Source organism: Pseudopodoces humilis, chromosome 8 (genome assembly GCF_049639895.1).
Source record: "Pseudopodoces humilis isolate 2021_Gansu_Grassland_sample_001 chromosome 8, ASM4963989v1, whole genome shotgun sequence".
NCBI classification, from domain to species: domain Eukaryota; kingdom Metazoa; phylum Chordata; class Aves; order Passeriformes; family Paridae; genus Pseudopodoces; species Pseudopodoces humilis.
Genome location: NC_142207.1, coordinates 18,214,398 through 18,233,309, shown reverse-complemented (window position 1 = coordinate 18,233,309; position 18,912 = coordinate 18,214,398). Strand labels below are relative to the sequence as shown.

General features: G+C 38.7%; 1 protein-coding gene across 5 annotated transcripts in view; it reads right to left on the bottom strand.

The window, feature by feature from the left end:
* Positions 1-18,912, bottom strand: part of CSRNP3 (cysteine and serine rich nuclear protein 3) — a 100,999-nt gene that overhangs the window by 13,043 nt on the left and 69,044 nt on the right. For all 5 annotated transcript variants that reach the window (XM_014249219.2, XM_088059024.1, XM_088059026.1 and 2 more), the window contains 2 exons: positions 16,065-16,235; positions 4,703-4,962 (listed from right to left, as the gene is read on the bottom strand). In XM_014249219.2, the coding sequence (XP_014104694.1) occupies positions 4,703-4,962; positions 16,065-16,235 (431 nt within the window). The remainder of the gene's footprint in view (positions 1-4,702; positions 4,963-16,064; positions 16,236-18,912) is intronic.

Here is an 18,912-nt window from a genome sequence, read left to right as displayed (position 1 = left end):
CCTTTTGAGATAGCAATGATACTACTGACATGGGTTCAGATCACGATGTATTACAGGTTTTTAAAATGGTATATTTTATGTACTGCTCTGTTTTCTGATACGCATTTCACATTACACTGGTAAAAGGGGGTAACAGCTCCCTAAACAGTTCTGCCTGGCCCTTGGACAGTGGGAAGATTATTTACACCAGGTATTTCAACATATTAGTTCAGTAAGGTAGAAGAAGCAACATTAGAAGTCATCCTTTTTCCTGCACATACTACAGAGAGAGAGGTAAATCCACACAGGGATTAAATGCATCTTGAATTAGCTGCCCGAAGCTAATACCTCACCATACACACAACTCAGCCTGAATATTTTAATCCAGAATAGCTCTCTTGGTTGTATCTTTTCATTTTACGTTAGCAAGGTAAAACTAAATAGAGTGTATTTTTGTTTATTTGATTTCTTTGCTTGTTTGTTTAATATGTAATAGGGGAATGACCTACCTAAGAACTGATTTCTCTAGTTTAATATACACAAGGTTCAATCCACTCCTTAAGCAGATCACTGTTACTTAATCTAAGTTAATAGGGAGGGAGAAAAAAATAGAAGGGAGAAAAATTCTAATCTCTGCTTCTGTAATTAGTTTACTATTTTATTCAATTGCTGTTTAATAAAAAAAATGCTTTTAGGGCTCTTACCCATGAGGTGGATGCTGTAACTGATCAGTACACAAAGGCACCTACAGAACCATACCAGTCCTGTCATGCATTTCTCCTCCTCCTCCTCCCCCTGCAAATCTTAACTATGCTTCACAGCAGTAGAGCATGAAGGACTGGCTTCCAGTGATGTGCTGAATGCCACATGCATCCAGCAGACTGGAACATCAAACGCATGGCATCAGCCAGCAGTTTGCCATTTCAAAGCACCTCAGCTCCTAACTCCTTTGCAGGATGATTTCCTTGTTGTCTCCTCTAATTTTTTTTTTCCTCCATTTTGATACACGAAGAACAAATAAATTAATAAAAGGAAAGAGTCTAACATTTCTCAAAAAAGTAACTGGGAAACTACAGAGAGACTAAGATTATCAAAAACCATCAAATACATTTTCCAGAACTTCAGGGGAACATTAAGCTCTCTTGATTGTCATAATACTGCTCATCTGAATTAAACTTGATATGTAAATGGGTACATTTCCTCATAAATCTAAAGGTTAATGTCATAACCACAGAACAAAGGCCAATGAATATGTGAAGCCTTTGGGTGAAATTCAGTCCCACTCGGTAAAACAGGAAAAATGTAGGATGGACACCTCTGCCTTACCCTAGTTGGAAGTTATTCCTTACGACTTCCTGCAAAGGGAACCTACTGTGTCCACAGACCAAGGAGCCTTAACATCACTGGTCTCGTGCTAATAATGTTAATTTCAGGAGACATTATGAGTAAGCACTAAGATCTCTTTTAGGTATTTTTTTCTGCTTACTCATGTTTTCTCAAATGATTACCTTGTACCTGTCACTTGATAAGATGGCTTTTACATCCAGGATTTTCACACTCTGCTGCTAACAAGTGTTTATGCTCCTGTCAGCAGTGTTTACATCAAAGTACTGGTATGAAATGGCCAAAGTGACTTGAACATGATTTCACAGTCTTTATCTGCTTTTAATTAGAGGCATTTCTTATTTGACCCTTTGCTTTTAGAAACTAAAACAATAAACAGTACCTCATATTATGGAAACTCAAAATATATTCCTTCATTTTTATCTCTTTTAAACAGGTTCTACAGGAGCAAATACTTTCTTCCCACCAATCTGTATATTTTAATGCAATATAAAAATATTTTTTAAAAAAAATCCCAGGGAAACTGAAATCAAAAACCACACTGAAAACTTCCTATTTACATAATGTTTTTCTAATAGAAAAACCTCTGACTAAACTTCATTCTACTCCATTTTCTCAATTTCTTCATTTTTCTCTGATGTAATTTTTAGGCAAATCCTGATTAGGACATTTTCATTAAATGTATAATAATTTTGCTGACATAACTGCTGACACTGTCACATTAGAATGCCACATATCCTTTTTTCTTCATTTAGAAACTATCTGAATGACCAAACAGCTCTTTCATCTCTGTAACGAAAAATTAGCAAGGCCCTGTTTTCTTAAGCAAACAAAACATGCTCGGTGCTTTACAGTGACTCTTCACTAATTCAGCAAGACCTGAATTTTCTTTTCATGTTTGAAATTTTTTTTTCAAACCCAAGCACATAATCAGGGATGCAGCTAAGCTGAGGTTAATGGACTAGGTAAAACAGGAAGTCTTCTGCTGTCTATGTTTTTATACATGCTCCAGATAAAGAGGAATATTTTACTCTAGTAAAAGATTTAACACCAGTACGATGCAAATAAGGAATGCAAATAAGGCTCTCCTTATTCACTGAATACTTATGAAGAGATCTTGCAGGAACTCAATAATCTTAATAATCATCCACTCAAACAAGTGACTGGGAAAAGCATGTATTTGGAAAACGAGCAGAAAGTATGGTCTGTGCCCCCAAAACAGACTGGGCTGAAGTAAAATAAGGTAATAAAGAACAGAGATCCATCCCAGCCAAGAGGAAGGTTAGGAGAGGATGAAGAGCCAAGCTCCAGTTCATAAAGGCTAAAAGGCCTCATCTACTCTTTCAAGGTACATAAGATCTGTGCTTTTTCTTGATTTACTTTCTAGCTAAGAAAAGAAAAGTGAAATATTTGTGTGCTTGACTATTCTTTACTCACTCTACTGGGGATTTCTCTCTTTGAGCTGATTCCTGGAAGTCAGCCAAGGGATCTACAGCTAGTCATCAGTTACACAGCACAATTCACACTTGATGCTCTGAAAATCCTCTGATGTGAGATGTTACAGGTATAACCTCTTTCAAGTGGTAAGTCACTAACACTACTTGCCTTTAGTTTCTAGCCTGTCCAAATATCTGTCCTTGATTTGCCTTTGTCCTGAGTGGTTTTATGTTTGTTCTATGATAGTTCAAATTTTATGACCTTATGAATTTATTTAAGAATCTATTTACCTATGAAAAAAAACCTGAACATTTAGATGACTGAAAAAAATGTATTACAAATGTGAAGATCATGCACACTTCCTCAGGCCCTGAAACACAAAACTCATGAACTCATGTGTTCATCCTATGGAAAAAATGCTTAAAGGCATTTATTAAACTTGGAGGATGCCACTGCTCTGCACAACTATAGAAACAGAGATGTAGTATCACGAAAGAAGGGGATGTGCAGTACAGAAGCTCAGTTACAGTTCTAAACATTGTTCACTTTTAATTAAGGATTTATCTGAGAAAGAGTCAAAAATATATGCAACACAATCCATGACACAAAAAACCAGTTCTGTCACCAGTTTTAAAGCAGCATAAGGAACACTCCCATTCCCTGCTCTCCTTTACTCAAATACAGTTTCTTCCCTCTCCTCTGTTGTATTCAAAAGGACAGCTTTATTGGGAAGCTGGCCCTGGGAGGGCCAATGGTATCCTGGCTGCATCAAGGAAGTGTGGCCAGCAGGTCAAGGGAGATGATCCTGCCCCTCTGCTTGGCCACATCTGGAGTACTGGGTTCAGTTCTGGTCTCCACAGTTCAAGAAAGATAAAGGGCTACTGGAGAGGGTCCAGTGGAGGCCACAAAGATGGTTTGAGGTCTGAAGCCTCTCTCTTGTTAGAAGAGACTGCGGGAGCTGGGCCTGTTTAGTCTGGAGAAGAGAGGACTGAAAGGAGATCTCATTAATGCACATGAATATCTCAAAGGGGTGCCAAGACCATGGTGGCAGACTCTTTTTAGTGGTGCCCAGTAGCACAATGAAGAGCAATGCCCATAAACACAAGAAATTCTACCTCAACATGTGGAAGAACTTTATTACACTGAGAGTGGCAGAGCACTGGAACAAGCTGCCCGGGGGGGACATGGATCCCCTCTCTCTGGAGACATTCAAAAAGCACCTGGACACATACTGGTGTCACCCCCTCTAGATGAACCCTGCCTTGGAGGGGGCTGTTGAGCAGATGATCTCCAGAAATCCCTTCCAACCTTGAAAATTCTGTGATCCTGTGAAAACTAGCCAAGATTTGTTTTGACTAGCTAAACTAATATAGCTGGTTAATTTATCAGACGCGTTTCTTCTTTAATGGACATTCTTTGGTGAAATAGTACAGACACACAATCACTAAAATTGGTATACTAAGAACAAAAACATTTTAGTATCACTGTTTCTTAGTTCTTCCCAAATTCACTCAAATTGGTTAAGAAAAGAAGTTCTTTCACTTTCTGTACCTATAATGTTACCATTCCTTTTCTAAGACATTGTTGGGCTTAGAAAACTCATTCTCTTCCTGGCACTTCCAGACTTCTGCTGGACACCCTGCTCAAGGCTAGCATCCACCACCCTCTGCTTTTATGTTCCTTTCTGTAGAAAACAGGGAGTAAACAACCTCCCTGTAAAGCACTTGGAGGTACACAGCAATGACAACTACAAGAGTACTTGGTATAATCAAACAAAAACGCATCTTCAAAATTAGAAAACCCCAGGAAAACATCCATTTCAACTGCAAATGGAGCTCATAGAAGGTGACAGATTTGTTTAATGTACACACCTTGGGCCCATATAGCTATGACACTGTTCATTTAAATTAGGGCAGAGATCAAAATCTTAGACAAGTTTTACCTTTAACTTTAGAGAATTGAGTTTTTCCTCCCTTAGATGCTCTCTCAACATCTCTCGATGAAGCCTCTCCTGCTCCATGGCAAACTCTCCCAGTGTATACTGGCGCACACTGTTGTGGCGAGTGGACATTCCCAGTGTGCTTCCTCCTTGGCTGGGAACACTGGTGAAGCCTTGCCTTCTCGTGAAGTAATACACAGTAACACAGTTAAAATGGACATTTTTTGTTCTCTTCCGTTTCTCTCTCTTCAGGATTGAAGATGCTGGAACAGAGGCAGAATGTGTGAATGGTAACTTGCAGTCAGGCAGCAGATGTGTTAAGGTAAAGGGAACTGCACAAGTCGCAATACCTGACCAGACAGACACCACATTCCAAGGTGAGAATAAGGAAGAGAAATATTAGAAATATTTACCACATATGCAACTTACCCACTTAGAAGCCACTACAAACTGTTACAGTGATGGACACTACTGTGTCCTTCAGAACAGAAATACATGGTGAGGAATGTTCTTCTTTCCTGTCATATCACAAAAATCTTTTATCCTTTTACTGAGGAAGCAATCAAATCCCAGCAAAAGAAACTTCTTTCAGTGTCACCACACAGATGGTGATCCACTGACTTACACCTCTTCTAAACCCTGCCAACAAAGTTGCACAAGGCAGCAGAGATCCACATTGCTACAGCACTGAGTCACACTGACAGAAAAGATTAGTTTTTCCTATCATCTAATTTTTTATAAATTGATGTTAGAAAAACTATAAAAGCAGTATGGTTGTATTTCATACAGTTTCATACTGTCTCAAAAATTCGTACCAACATCATCACTACTGAATGGTATAGAAATAATTCTGACTAGCAGTCACACACACTTTGTTTTCTTCACTTTCATCCTTCTTTCTGCTGCCATCCACTGAATATGTATATGTGTGTATAGTCTAACATGTAGAATTTTGACAAAAATTTAAATCTCATATTTTCTAACTCTTTTCTGATTCCACTCATACCTGTGCTCAGGTTTTTAAATAAACATATGCAGTAACATATGAAACTTGTTTAAAAACAAATGCCAAATTTTAACTGTTAAATACTCTTCTTTTGGTTCTACAGACACTTAGCAACTCTTTCCCATGATACTGATCTATTGTTTCTCACTGATAATAGCTACTCTTTAGAGGAAACAAAAAAGGACACACAAACCTTAGAGAAAGGTAAGGGACACTCCTTGATTTTTAAAATGAGCAGTCCAATTAATTTGATTTGTTGCAAAATAGCAACAAGTTGAGAATGCAGCTTGTAAGTCACTGCTTTGCAGTTTTTATAGGCAACAACTGCAGGTATATGCAGGTATGAATGAGAGACCTCACTGCCAGAATTCAGGCAGTAATACGAAATAAATGGTGCCTGACCACTCTTGAATGGCTTGCAATTGTTCTATAAAAGCAGTAAGAGCAACAAGATGTACACTGATTAGAATTCCACCATTTCTAGAGATGGGACACACTTGACCTTCAGGTCTGGTTTTGTAACAGGTCTGGTTCATTGTCACAGGTAAAACATAGTTCAGTCTCTATTACTGTTATGTTGTGAAATGTTAATCGCCACAAACATAAATCCACAAACTTCTGCATGATGTAAAACTGTCAAAACCCCCAGCATCATCTCCCAAACCGTGTGAAAAACAAGTATTTTAGAAAATAAAGCCCTTTATCCAAATTACTGTGTATCCTACAGATATTACCACCAAACTCTTTGTGGTTCACTGAAACATTTCAACAGGATTCCCAAATACTAATAAGCTGCTAAAAGTATGGTTTGCTATATAAAAGGCACTTCAGACTTCCTTCAGGTATGCTGGATTATAAATATAAAACAGATGAATAAGATCAGGTCCTGTTACTCACATGCTCCCAGTGAAGTGTGTTACAAAAACGGTATAGGATGTACAGAGGGAAATCAAAAGACAAATTCTGTTACATTAGGAATGTTTAACTTATATCCAAGTTGAAGCAAACCTTACATAAACAGAGCTTGTAAAAAATGTTTATAGGAAACCTTTAGTGAGGGAAGAGGGTATTTCATTAGCAGACTAGTTGATAGGGATATGCTTCAATTTTGCATGATATTAAATATAGTTTTAATGTGCTGTTCTTTTTCATATATACCACAGTTCCAAAACAAAACGACCTTTAATAAAACAAAATTTTTAGCATTTGTAAGATGGGGTAATTTTCATACTGAGACATTCTCTTTCAATGTAACATAAAAGCAAATACTCTAAATCAGAACCTGCACTGCCAATATGCTCTAATACATAAGAAAGTGCATATTAAAAAAACACTTTTTCTGATGAAGGAGGTATCTAAACGATTCTGGGTTGTATCCAATTTCTGATATAGTATCAATGTTATTTATATCTCAACTGGGTTACACCTCTATTTCAGAATAAATACTGACAGCTACACAAAGGCAAGCAGCTTTTTTGCCATATAAATGAACAGTCACAAATGAAATGAGAAATAAAACAATTGTAAAATACTCAAGGAAAGAAAGGGAAAGTTGCTCTTGAAAAAAAAGTAAAATTATATATATATACACACATACGTTTCATGAAGAAATTGAAGGTAATTGCACCTGTAAATCTCACACGTTAGAGAATCACACAAACCTTTGAATTCTTATCTGTAAACCTGAGTATCTACAACACAAGGTCTGTGGTGACAGTAATCTGGTTTAGATCTTGGCTGTGGAACTCCTGACAGGGCTACTTTAATAGCAGGAATGACAAATACTGCAATAAAAGCACTTCTGTTTTTTCAAGTCTGTCAATCTCTTTATGGTAGAGATACTATTTTCATACTAATGGCTAAACATAAATAAATTACTCTCGAGTTTTATTCACACATTAGCCAGTAACATTAATAGCTAAATGAAGCTAAGCAGAAGAGTCTGTGATCTAGTTACTCGCAGATGAAAAAAAAGGATGTCTTCTCTGATAAAAACTAGATACCATGCATGAGCTTTTAGACTATGTGCATTTTTGCCCACGTGTGTGTATCAAAATTTAGAACATGTATTTCATGCACTGCCATACATGTACACCTAAAAGTTCGGTCAGCAGTCTCTCAGTTAAGACTGCAGACATCATGGGCTGTCTTAAAGAACCCACTAATGCATGTCTTCAATTTTTTACAGTTCTTATCATTTTCAGTAATTGCATTGTCAATGCCATTCCATCAGTGTTGTTTGTTTGTGGAGGTTTTTTTTTGATATACCAGTGATTAAAACTGCATCAAAATAGAATTAAGCTGAATTTCATGAAAATGTTGACATACGGTAACTGCAGTCACCAGCACCATAAATTCAGCACTAGATTGTATGAAGACAATGTGAGAGCTGACAATGCATTTGTTGCAAATTCCATTTTATGACATATGCCATTATATGACAATCTGTAATTAAACATGTGTGTAAACATTCAGAGCCCTCAGAATACATGGGATTACTTTTTCTGGAACACACCCTATCTTTTGGTAGAGCTCATTAGAGGACAGAGTTAAGGCCCTGTGAAGAACCCCATGATCATCTGAATGCTACTGTCAGGAAGAGTTAGAATATATTCACATTTATGTCAATGTTGTTTACAAGAACAGATCTGGCAGGAGTTGCAGGAGTTTACAGGGTTGTATTTGATTACTCAAAAGCACAGATTAGAATATCTGTGGAGACTGTCGAGGAGATGTGAGAACTGTGACCACCTCAGCTACCAAGGACATGGAAAGAAGCAGTCAACACTGCAAAGCACTGTGTTCTTGCTCTATTACACTTCCTAAAAATCTGAGCAGAGGGCTGCCTTGATGTGAGCTCAAAAATATTATTAGTTATTGAATGGAAATGTTGAACATTTTCCAATGTCAGGGACAAAGTTCTCTATAACTGATTTAAACCCTTTGCTTCAAGCCAAGCATAACAGAACTACCACCTTATCAAGACTCAGGGACATTTGTTATTTTGCATGCACTGTACCTTGCACAGTATGTTAAATCTGCTGGAATCACTGCTAAGGACACTGCTTAACTCAAGATAGAGCAGAAGAACATACAAAATATTATGTTCTGATCTATTAGAAAGTATGAATATACACCCAGCAAAATTTACTGAAAATTTGAAAAATTCAGGTTTTATCATACTTAGTCATTTCAAGTTTCATTTGTATAAGAATAAATTATAACTGATGCAATAGGTAAGCAAGAGCAGTAATATGCTGGCAGACTGAAAAATTTTCCTGACTTGCTCTCATACATCCAAGGCACTATGCAGCAGCACTGTCCATTTGCCCTTCAACATCCTCATTTTCCAAGCTGGACAGTGGTGCTGCAGCAGAGTGAAACCTGTGGAAGACAAAGCATTTCCTTCTGCATGTTTAGTGGCTGAAACGGAATCCAAACCTCCACTTAAGAAAAGCACCCGCTGAAGCTGTATTCATCCATCAAATGCAAAATCTGCTTCCTAATTTTATACAATCCTGATAGGAATGACATTTTAAGCTCATCATGTTTTTCTATCATTTTTTACCAGAAAAGCGGTAGTTCTTTGATTACAAAACTTAAATTATCTCAGTTCTGGCTGAACTCCAAGACATAAGCACTTTCTTCTGCTGTCTCAGCTATTCTCCTGATGTCAAAGACACATTAAAATAAATGTGAACCATATGGCTCCCCAGCAGATTACTCACACTCCTGCATCAGTGAGGGCAAAGCAATTCATTGTCACCAGCGCAGAAATATCTTAGGCATGTGAAAATTCCAAGAGGCTGGAAAAAACATGTGTGAAGCAACCTTTTGGATTAAAGCTCTATCTTAGACCAGTGGAAATGCTGCATTTCTTACACTCTACTACCCATTGGTCTGCTTTTTTACATACTCGGTGTCATATAAACCATTGTGGCAAGAAGGATTAGCACCATTCTCCACCTGCTCCGTGACTTTCCATGCAGTGTTTCATCAAGTCTAACACCACATAACAGCAAAGCCTAATCCCTCCTGGTAATCCAGGTCAGAACACTGCTTATAAAAGCCAGCCTGCTTCCAAACCCTCATAGAAAACAAAATCTAGGAAAAGACTGTATCCAGAAATTGCTTCTACCTCTTTCTCTTACCTCTCCTTCTATCCCATTGTCTTCCAAAAGGTATTTTCTAAGCATCTCCATACACTCAATTTACAAGTTTCCAACCCTGAATGATAAAACACTTTTCCTACATGCTGGAAATCTACATTAAGAGGAAATCCTGTGACATAAAATACACCCTCCAAAAGAAACATCTGGCGTTGAAGACAAGGGAGGTATTTTCTAGAAGAATTTTGCATCTGTAAGTCTTGAAGGGAACTGCATATTCAGTTGCAAATTAGTGAAAATTTGAGAGAAGAGGGACAATGCTGTGGAACACCACCACCTACTGAGAGCACTTCACTGCTCTGTCCTTCTAGTACCTTCCTTTAGGGTAAAGCAAATGCTAAATTCACCTCACAGGAGGAACTGGATGGGAATGCTTGCCTCATGCCAGATTTAATACACATTTGAAAAGGCTTTTGAAAATTATTAGCTCACAGACAAATCTGATATAAATAGACAGGATTTAATTTGTATTTTAAGCATTTTATCTCACTGTCAAGAGTTTTGTCTGAAATCTCATAGAAATGTTTAATTGTTAGGATGCATACTAGAAACTGTAACTCGACCACTAAAATTTCAGTGAAAGCTTTCAAGTTTACTTCCTTAGCCCCCTCTACCTCCAGAGTGCTTTTCTGTGACATTCATCATATTAGTTCCAGTTTCTCCATTCTGCAAATATCATCAGCCTGTGGGAAGAAGTAGAGATGGTTAAGCGCTCTGTGTCTCACCATTTCCTCTAAATGCCAGCTGCTGTTCCACAGATGATTATTCCTGACCTTGGCCCCAGCTTTGTGAGGAGGAAAGTCCTACCAGGGATCCCTGTAGGAAAATCCATGCACAACAACTGCATTCCCTGAGCTCTCCTATGATACTACAGGCAGTCCTTTGTCCCATCCTATGTGTGACTTCTGTTGAATGGCCATTTCATACAAACACAGCTACCCATCCAGCTGACTGACACTCTGCATTTACAAACGTATTTTATGTATCATGAATATCTTCTGACAAAACAATTTTGTTTGCTCTTTCCTAAGCAAACAAAAACATCATGTAAGGCAAAAACTGTGCCTCTGATTGTATTGTCTGCAAAGTGTACTAATTTATAACCGAGGACTTATTTAAAAATATAGAAACATAATTAGTTGCACAAATCATTCTAAAAACTAGTGGGAGCCTGCCTTATAACCTCTCTTCAATTTTTAATAATTCTCAACACGGTATTCCTTATCCAGATGAAAAGATGCTGTCATGGTATACCCTGATCTGTCATTCTGTGTGAGTTTGAGCAAAGACATTGCACTACATTTCGCTGAATTTATTTGCATTTCTTGCTTTTTAATGCTCAGATGAGCCAACTTATTTTAAAATCAAATACAAGAACCTCTCAACCTGCTAGCATTTCATAACATGAGTCAACAAATCGCAGTAAGAATACATTCTGCATTAACAAGGAAATTCCAAGCCTGGTTGCTGGCAACATAAATAACTGCAAGATGCCATGAAAAAGGAATGCCTGCATTTAGTTACATGTAAGTGTTGTCCCATAGCAAACCAGCACCACCACTTCTAGCTCATTTAGATTTTTATCATTAACCATAAATTAAACATGCAGCTTATGTTCAAAGCTCAGATAGTGTCTTGTGCTATTGATCTTACACCCAAAAAAACTTTATCCTCTATAAATGTAATTCAGGAGAAGCTACACCTTCCTAAGGATTTCCTATCTTCTTTCACATTATGCATGACCACAGAGATGAGGCAATCTCAGTAAACTAGCAACTCTACAAAATTCAAACAGTGCTTTATGTGGCATATTGAAGGAACTGCAACAGGGATGTATTTGTGTTTTCAAATTCCTCATTATTTTTAACTGCAAAATCAAAAGATGGCAAGAGCACTAAGAGACCAAAGGGTTTCCTCAGAGCCCTCAGTGACCTGCCCCCTTCCTAATGAACCTAAGCACATCCAAAAGTACTCTAACTACAGTACACTAATTAGCAGAATGACGGGACCTATGATAATGGCCGCAGGATAACCTTGCTCATGACAGCAATTCTGTTAATGGCAACAGAGAGATAACTGATAGAGGATATCAGCCAGACTGTGTAATGGCACCACCTCCTGTTGGTGATAATCACCTCATCAGATAAGCTGCTGCTGCTGGCCATCTCATGTGACTGCAGTCAAGGAACAGAAGTAAAGTTTCAGCTACAGGACACTGAAGTTGAATTGGCAGAGGAAAGCAGCAGCTCCTTATGTTTCTTAAGGGGTACATCTGCAATTAATGTGCTATGGGGAGTTATTACCAGCACCAAAGTGCGAAAGACAGGACTTCACAAGGTTCCCAAAGGTCTTTCAATTGTACACGATTCTGTAAGTTAAATTTGAGTTATCATTATGTATCAAAAAAAAAACCCACCAAACATTTAGAAGCAGGTACCTCACCAAAGCAGGGAGAATCGCAGAATCATCAAATTATTAATGTTGGAAAATACCTCCAAGATCAAATACAATTTTTGACAGAATACCACCATGCCCTTCAAACTATATCATGAAGGGCCATGTTTACTTGTTTTCTGAATATTTCTAGGGATGGCAACTTCACGACTTCCCTGGGGAGCTTGCTGCAATGCTTAACTACTCTTTCAGCAAAGCAATTTTTCCTAATGTCCAACCTAAACATCTCCTGGCACACTTTGAGGTCACTTCCACTTGTCTTTTGAGAAAATCCTGACCCCACAACTTGCCACAACCTTTCATGGAGTGTAGAGCAATAAGGTCTCCCCTGAGCTTCCTTTACTCCACTGAACACCCACAGCTCCCTCAGACACTTCTCATAGGATTTATGTTCCAGACCCTTCATGAGCTTCACTACCCTTCCCTGGAAGAGTACATATTCCCCCATGGCTGAGCTGGAATGTGGAACTCAGTGTTCCCCAGTGCACACAATATGGGAATGGTCAGGGTGTTGTACTGCCACCCTGCAGGTTTGCAGGTTTGTACTGCAATTCCAGGTTTTTCAGCTTGCTGTGGAGCAGATGAAACACAGCAGTGGGGTGCCAGAACTGAACAGGGCAATTGGAAGGATCTCAAAAGGCATGGTGAGAGCTCCAGCCCTGTGCTCTGTGTATGCCTGACTAATACTGTACATGCACACTTGGACTGCTACTTGAAGATGAACATCCTTCTTTCTGATATGAAGTCAGGGGTGTGAAATGGGACAGTCATGTAGACTAGCTAGTAATATGCTCTGGCATCCATTAAAGTAAATCTGCAATGACTAATGACCTGCTGAATCAAACTGAAATTGCTTCAATAGACCAAGAAAGGTAAGTAAAATACACAACAGGGATTATATCCGCCAGCCGTAATGAAGGCACTACATCACCATTTGCTAAGAGATTTAAAAATATGCACATCTGTAAAAATACACACACCTAATCAAGAAAATGCTAATGGTAAAAGTTGTCTATTCAACTGTAATTAGACTGTAATTTTTATTTACTGATTCAGATGCCTGCAACTTAGGCTAGGGATTTATTAATTTCTTCTTGTTGCTGTCTTTATTTGTTTAAATGGATATATTGTTAAAGAAACTCTGTACCTATCCTTTAACAGTCACAAGCAAAAGCACTTAGGGCCATCTCAGTCATGTGTTTTCTGCCATCATACTACAGGGTTAATTGCTGAGAACAAAGTTATCTTCTGGTAGTTCTCCCCCACCTGAATGATCCACAGTGTCTGTGTGCCTCATTTAGCTGGCAGGTTAAACTAAGACTAATGGAGCAGAATTCTTGCTAGGCTTCTGTTTATCTGACCCAATACATATAGTTTAAACGGTTGTGTAAATAAAGGGATTCATCAGTTGTGCTACATGCATTTATATACCAACTGCCTGCTTGCTAAAGTGCTGAAGTGGTTGTAGTTACAAGCAATTTAGAATAATCTCTTTGTCAAGTCAATTAGAAGGGAAAAAAGAAGGCTCAGAGGACCATGCTAGTTCTTTGGTTTTTTTTAAATTCTCAGTTTAAGAATTAATATATAGATCTTGATGCTGACTATAGGTCACACAACCCTCTCCCCCTTTTCCAGTCAGTAAATGAGAGTTTGTAGTGAACTTCGTACTCACCTATATGAAAACAGACCAGAAAAAAGACAGTACATAGGATCTGACAGTGTCTCACTAAATAGAACAGAAAATGGTATAACATGTCAGGAAATAGCTTAAGAAGACAACCTCCATCAAGGAGGTATTCAGGCATATCAACAGAGGCAAGGAATCTCACCAGCCTTTTTTCTGCACTGGCTCTTTTCAGTCTGCTCACTGAAAAAGTCTCACAGAACTCACCTTATACTGAGATTCAAATATTCAACTTGGAAAAGCTCTTGTCTCTTGTCTTTTATTATGGAAGATGAATGATAATGAAAGCATGAACAGAATACCTTCTAATGTACACTGTTAACAGTTTTGTTAGCGTACATTACATATGCATGTAATTATCAGGTAAGTATCACTTAATAGCTCTGAAGTAATACAGGGGTTCTGAATTTGATTTGGGCTGGAATTTAGGCATCTATATTAAAGACAATACTTTTTAAAAAATACTATCAATGTACACACTAACTATTTGCACTTTCTATTTCTGTATCACCTATGGATATATACAGATGTATTTTTAAAAAATGTAATATGTACAATTACTGTATGTGTGTGAGTGCACCCACAGACAAACATTTATTACTCTGGCCAGAAATATCTTAGTTAGATAAATCATTAACCATAACACTGAAATACTGTAGTTTCTCTTACAGAAAGGGAAGTTCCTTTAAACTAAATTATTTTTTATGTCAGCTACAATTAAAGTTTATTGTTAAATGCATGTACTACAACTTCCATGAACCATTCCCTTTCACTGTATCACCTGTGCATGTATTCATACTAAAACTGTGGTCTTCTGTGTGGGTGGGAATGACTGTTTGATGTAAAAAGCCTGTTTTCAGTCTATGATGAATAATCAACTAACTTCTTCAACATATGTAAATGTTAAAGTAGCAGCATGCAGATATCGTCACCAAGATATTTCTAAATACTACCAAAGAGGTTTACTGAGTCACTTACTCCCTTGTGGTGTTTCAATGAAATAGGTCCCAGACTAGAACTGCATCTTAAATATCATACAGCACCTCGAGAGTGTTCCATGTAAACCCATTTCAAAAGTCATGCCTGTCCCTCCTGTGTGCAGGAACATTCCCTACCACAGCAAAGAGGACTGAGACCCTCACATCCAAACATCCGCACAAACTGACCAGCAGCATCTGCTAGATAAGTCAGTTGTAAGAACTTTCATATCACATGCTACAAACATGATTTCCAGGCACATCCAAACCACTCAATTACATGGACCACATTCTGTACGGGCAGCAGTGAGGAGCCTCACCTGCTCCTTCACTCACGGTTGTAAGGAATAACTCCACAGAGGAGATCTAAATGCAACAGAGTTGAAGGAAGCAAACCCCTGCTTTTTAGAAGATGCCATTCACTGTTAATAAATAATATAACCACCTAAAACAAGTATCATAAACTGCAAACATAAACTGTAAATTTATAATTCCCAGAAATATATGCTACAAATGTAGCTTTGCTAACTTAAGACCAAATTCTTATTTTTACACAAAACCATTGTGAAGTACAGAGATATCCTCTGGCACCCGAAAAATAGAAACTATTGAAATAATGTGTACCATACACAACATCCATCAGTTCCGAATAAAATAAAAGTTACATTGATTTTAGAGAAGAACTCCCACCAATATTGTATTACAGAGCACTGGCAGCTGCAATACATTTAGCGAAGGAAAATAAACACGGTAAGCTAAAGCACTTTCCCTAGAGTACCTGTTTGAAATATTTTGAACACAATTCTTAATATTAACTACAAACAGCTACATAATTCAAATAGCAAATAGGTAGGAACTTCCAAAAGACTACAAACTTCTACAACAGTCAGATAAGAAGTCAAAAAAATGTAAGAGTATTTTTAGTACTAATTTTTTGAGCAAGTCACAAACTGAAAATCATGGAGAGGCTGTTATCTGCCGCTCAATTAAAAATCATCATGCTTATCTAACCACAAATATTATTTTATTTTGAAAAACAGGAATAATTATTTGGATATACAGAGTTGATACTTACGGGTAAAATGATTAGAAGTGGACGGATTAACACTATCACCACTGTCAGCACTTTCACTGCTAGAAATGTCATCATCTGATTCCCTCACAGAGGAACAAGGTGAGGAGCCATCAACTTCTTCAAACTTCCTCTTTAAAATTCCACTCATTGCTGCAATGCTGTCACATGTACCTGTAACAGGAACAGAGGCAATGCGACACTGAAACATCCAGCTGCAGAATATGCAATCATAAACTCCAAAGTAATTTTTATTTCAAAATAGCAGTAAATTGCCACTTCTAGTCTTGAATAATCATTTAATATGAAATGACACATGACTAATTAGGAGAGTGAAGCCATAGAGAAGAAAAAACAATCTTAAATCCTACTCTAACTTGACATGTATGGAGATGATTTTTCCACTAGAATAATCTGTAATAGATTGCTTTCAGGGAGTATTTTCCCATGATGTCAACAGCGTTCCTATCTTCTTGGAGGTTATGTTGTGAAATTTCAAACAAATTAAAAAATTACTGACTTGGTCTCTCCCTTGGCTGCCACAGGAGGAAGGAATGTTCACAATCACAAATGAAATTAAGAAGTCATCCTGAACACTACAGTTCCCCATGGTAAATATATGCAATGTAACCAGTGTTCACATCACCCTTTAAGAATTCCATCTGATAATGCCAATATTAAAGACAGATAAAAGACAGTGAAGGCACATAGACCATATATGAATTTGTGGTCAATAAACACCTGGATTTCAGAAGTTACCCACACCAGTTAAAGATACCAACTGCCTCCCAAACGTTCCCCTCTCCCAGCCACCATGAGTTTATGAAAGGCAGGTCGCCCTTGACTAAGCTGATCTCCTATGACAAGGTGACCTGCCTAGTGGTTGAGGAAAAGGCTGTGGATGTTGTCTGCCTGGACTTTATTAAAGCCTTTGACAATGTTTCTCAAAGTATCCTCGTGGAGAAACTGACTGCTTACATCTTGGATGGGAGTAAAAACTGGCTGGGTGGATGGCCCAGAGAGTGGTGGGGAACGGAATTAAATCTAGCTCGTGGCTGGTCACTAGTGTTATTTCCCAGGGCTCAGCTGAGTCCAGTCCTGCTTAAATACCTTCATCGATGATCAGGACAAGGGGATCAAGTGTCCATCCCTTCAACCAGTTTGCAGACGACAGTAAATCAGGCACAAGTCCAAAGAAGGGCAATGAAGCTGGTGAAGGTCCAGAAAGTGACTCATAGGAGGAGCAGCTGAGAGAGCTGGGACTACTCAATCTGGAGAAAAGGAGATTCTAAAACTCCCTGAAAGGACTTTTTAGCCAGGTGAGGGCTGGCCTCTTCTTCCAGGTAGCAAGTGACAGGACAAGAGGAAATGGCCTCAAGCTATGCCAGATGAGGTTTAGATTGGATATTGGGAAAGATTTCTTCAACGAAAGGGTGGTCAAGCGTGGGAATGGGCTGCCCAGGGAAGTCACCCCAGAGTCACCATTCCTGGAAGTATTTAAAGGACATGTAGATGTGGCACTTGGTATATGGTTTAGTGGGGGACTTGTCAGGTTAATGGTTGGACTCAATGATCTTTGAGATATTTTCCAACTTAAATTCTGTGGTACCAAAATTAAGAAATTAAATGCCTAATATATTCCTGATGTTGAGTAGAATATGATAAAGCTAAGTATTCAAGCAGAAATTTAGCAGTATGTCCTGGTTCCAGCCAGGACAAGGTTGATTTTTGCAGTAGCCCAGACGGGGCATGGCTAGGACACAAGGTTATTCTGTACCACCTCCCATCGTTACTGGGGGCAGGGGGAAGGGAGTCTTTTCTGGGGAATAGAAGTTCCCTTATGTCTCCAATTCCAAGCCAGAGGGAGTGGTGTTGTCTACTGTGGGTTTCCACAGTGAGCAATAACATTTCTTTTCTTGTACTCTCTGTCATGAATATTGTTGCCCTTATTGTTCCTTTTCTTATCTCACTGCCATTTCCACTAAACTGTTCTTATCCCAACCCATGATCTTCACCTTTTGTGCCTCCCATTCTCCTCTCCAGCCCACTGCAGGGGGGAGGGAGAGTGTGGGAGTGAGTGAGGCATCCTGGTTTGGAGTTTCTGTAGGAGCACTAAATTGGGGAGTACCCCTCCTAACCCATGAAGCAGCTGAGGTGGAAATATTGCATGTAATTAACTAACTGAGGAGAGATCAAAAACAGCTGGAGCCTGCCCAGAGGATGTACAGCTGCCACCATCCTGCCTGCAGCACTGCAAAGCTCCTAACACTAATCCAGGCAAAACGTTTGTCTGGGATTGATGACACACTGTACTTGTCAGGAACACACAACCCAGCACTACAGACATGACAAAGGGTTCTGCCAAACCCCACTGAAAGGGGGAAAAATAAAAAATTAATTTACATTGCTCATGAAACAGAACTATTAAAATCTCTACAGCTACCTTTAGAATTATCTTAATTCTGGGGCAGCCACATTCTGCTCCTTCCTGGAAGCTGAACTACATACCCTCCAGAACTCCCTTCCAACCAACATTTCTATGGCTCTGCATTTAAAACCCATTTAATATCCATAAAGAAGCTTGCATAAGCTGGGCTAAATGGCTACTAAAGAAGACAAGGTTAAAGGCAGAGATTCCAGTACTGGCCAAAATGTTTAACAATTAGCACATTTCAGGGTTTTGGCTCAGACCACTTTGCGCTCTCCTGGATAATGCAGGATGAAACAGGTGCCAGGACCATTCCCAGCAGGGAGGCTGGATGAGGGCACCTGGGTTTTGGCAGAGGCCTGACAGCTTAGCCATTGTGGACAAGAGATGTATCCTGCCACTTGGCAGCAGAAGGCAGAGAAT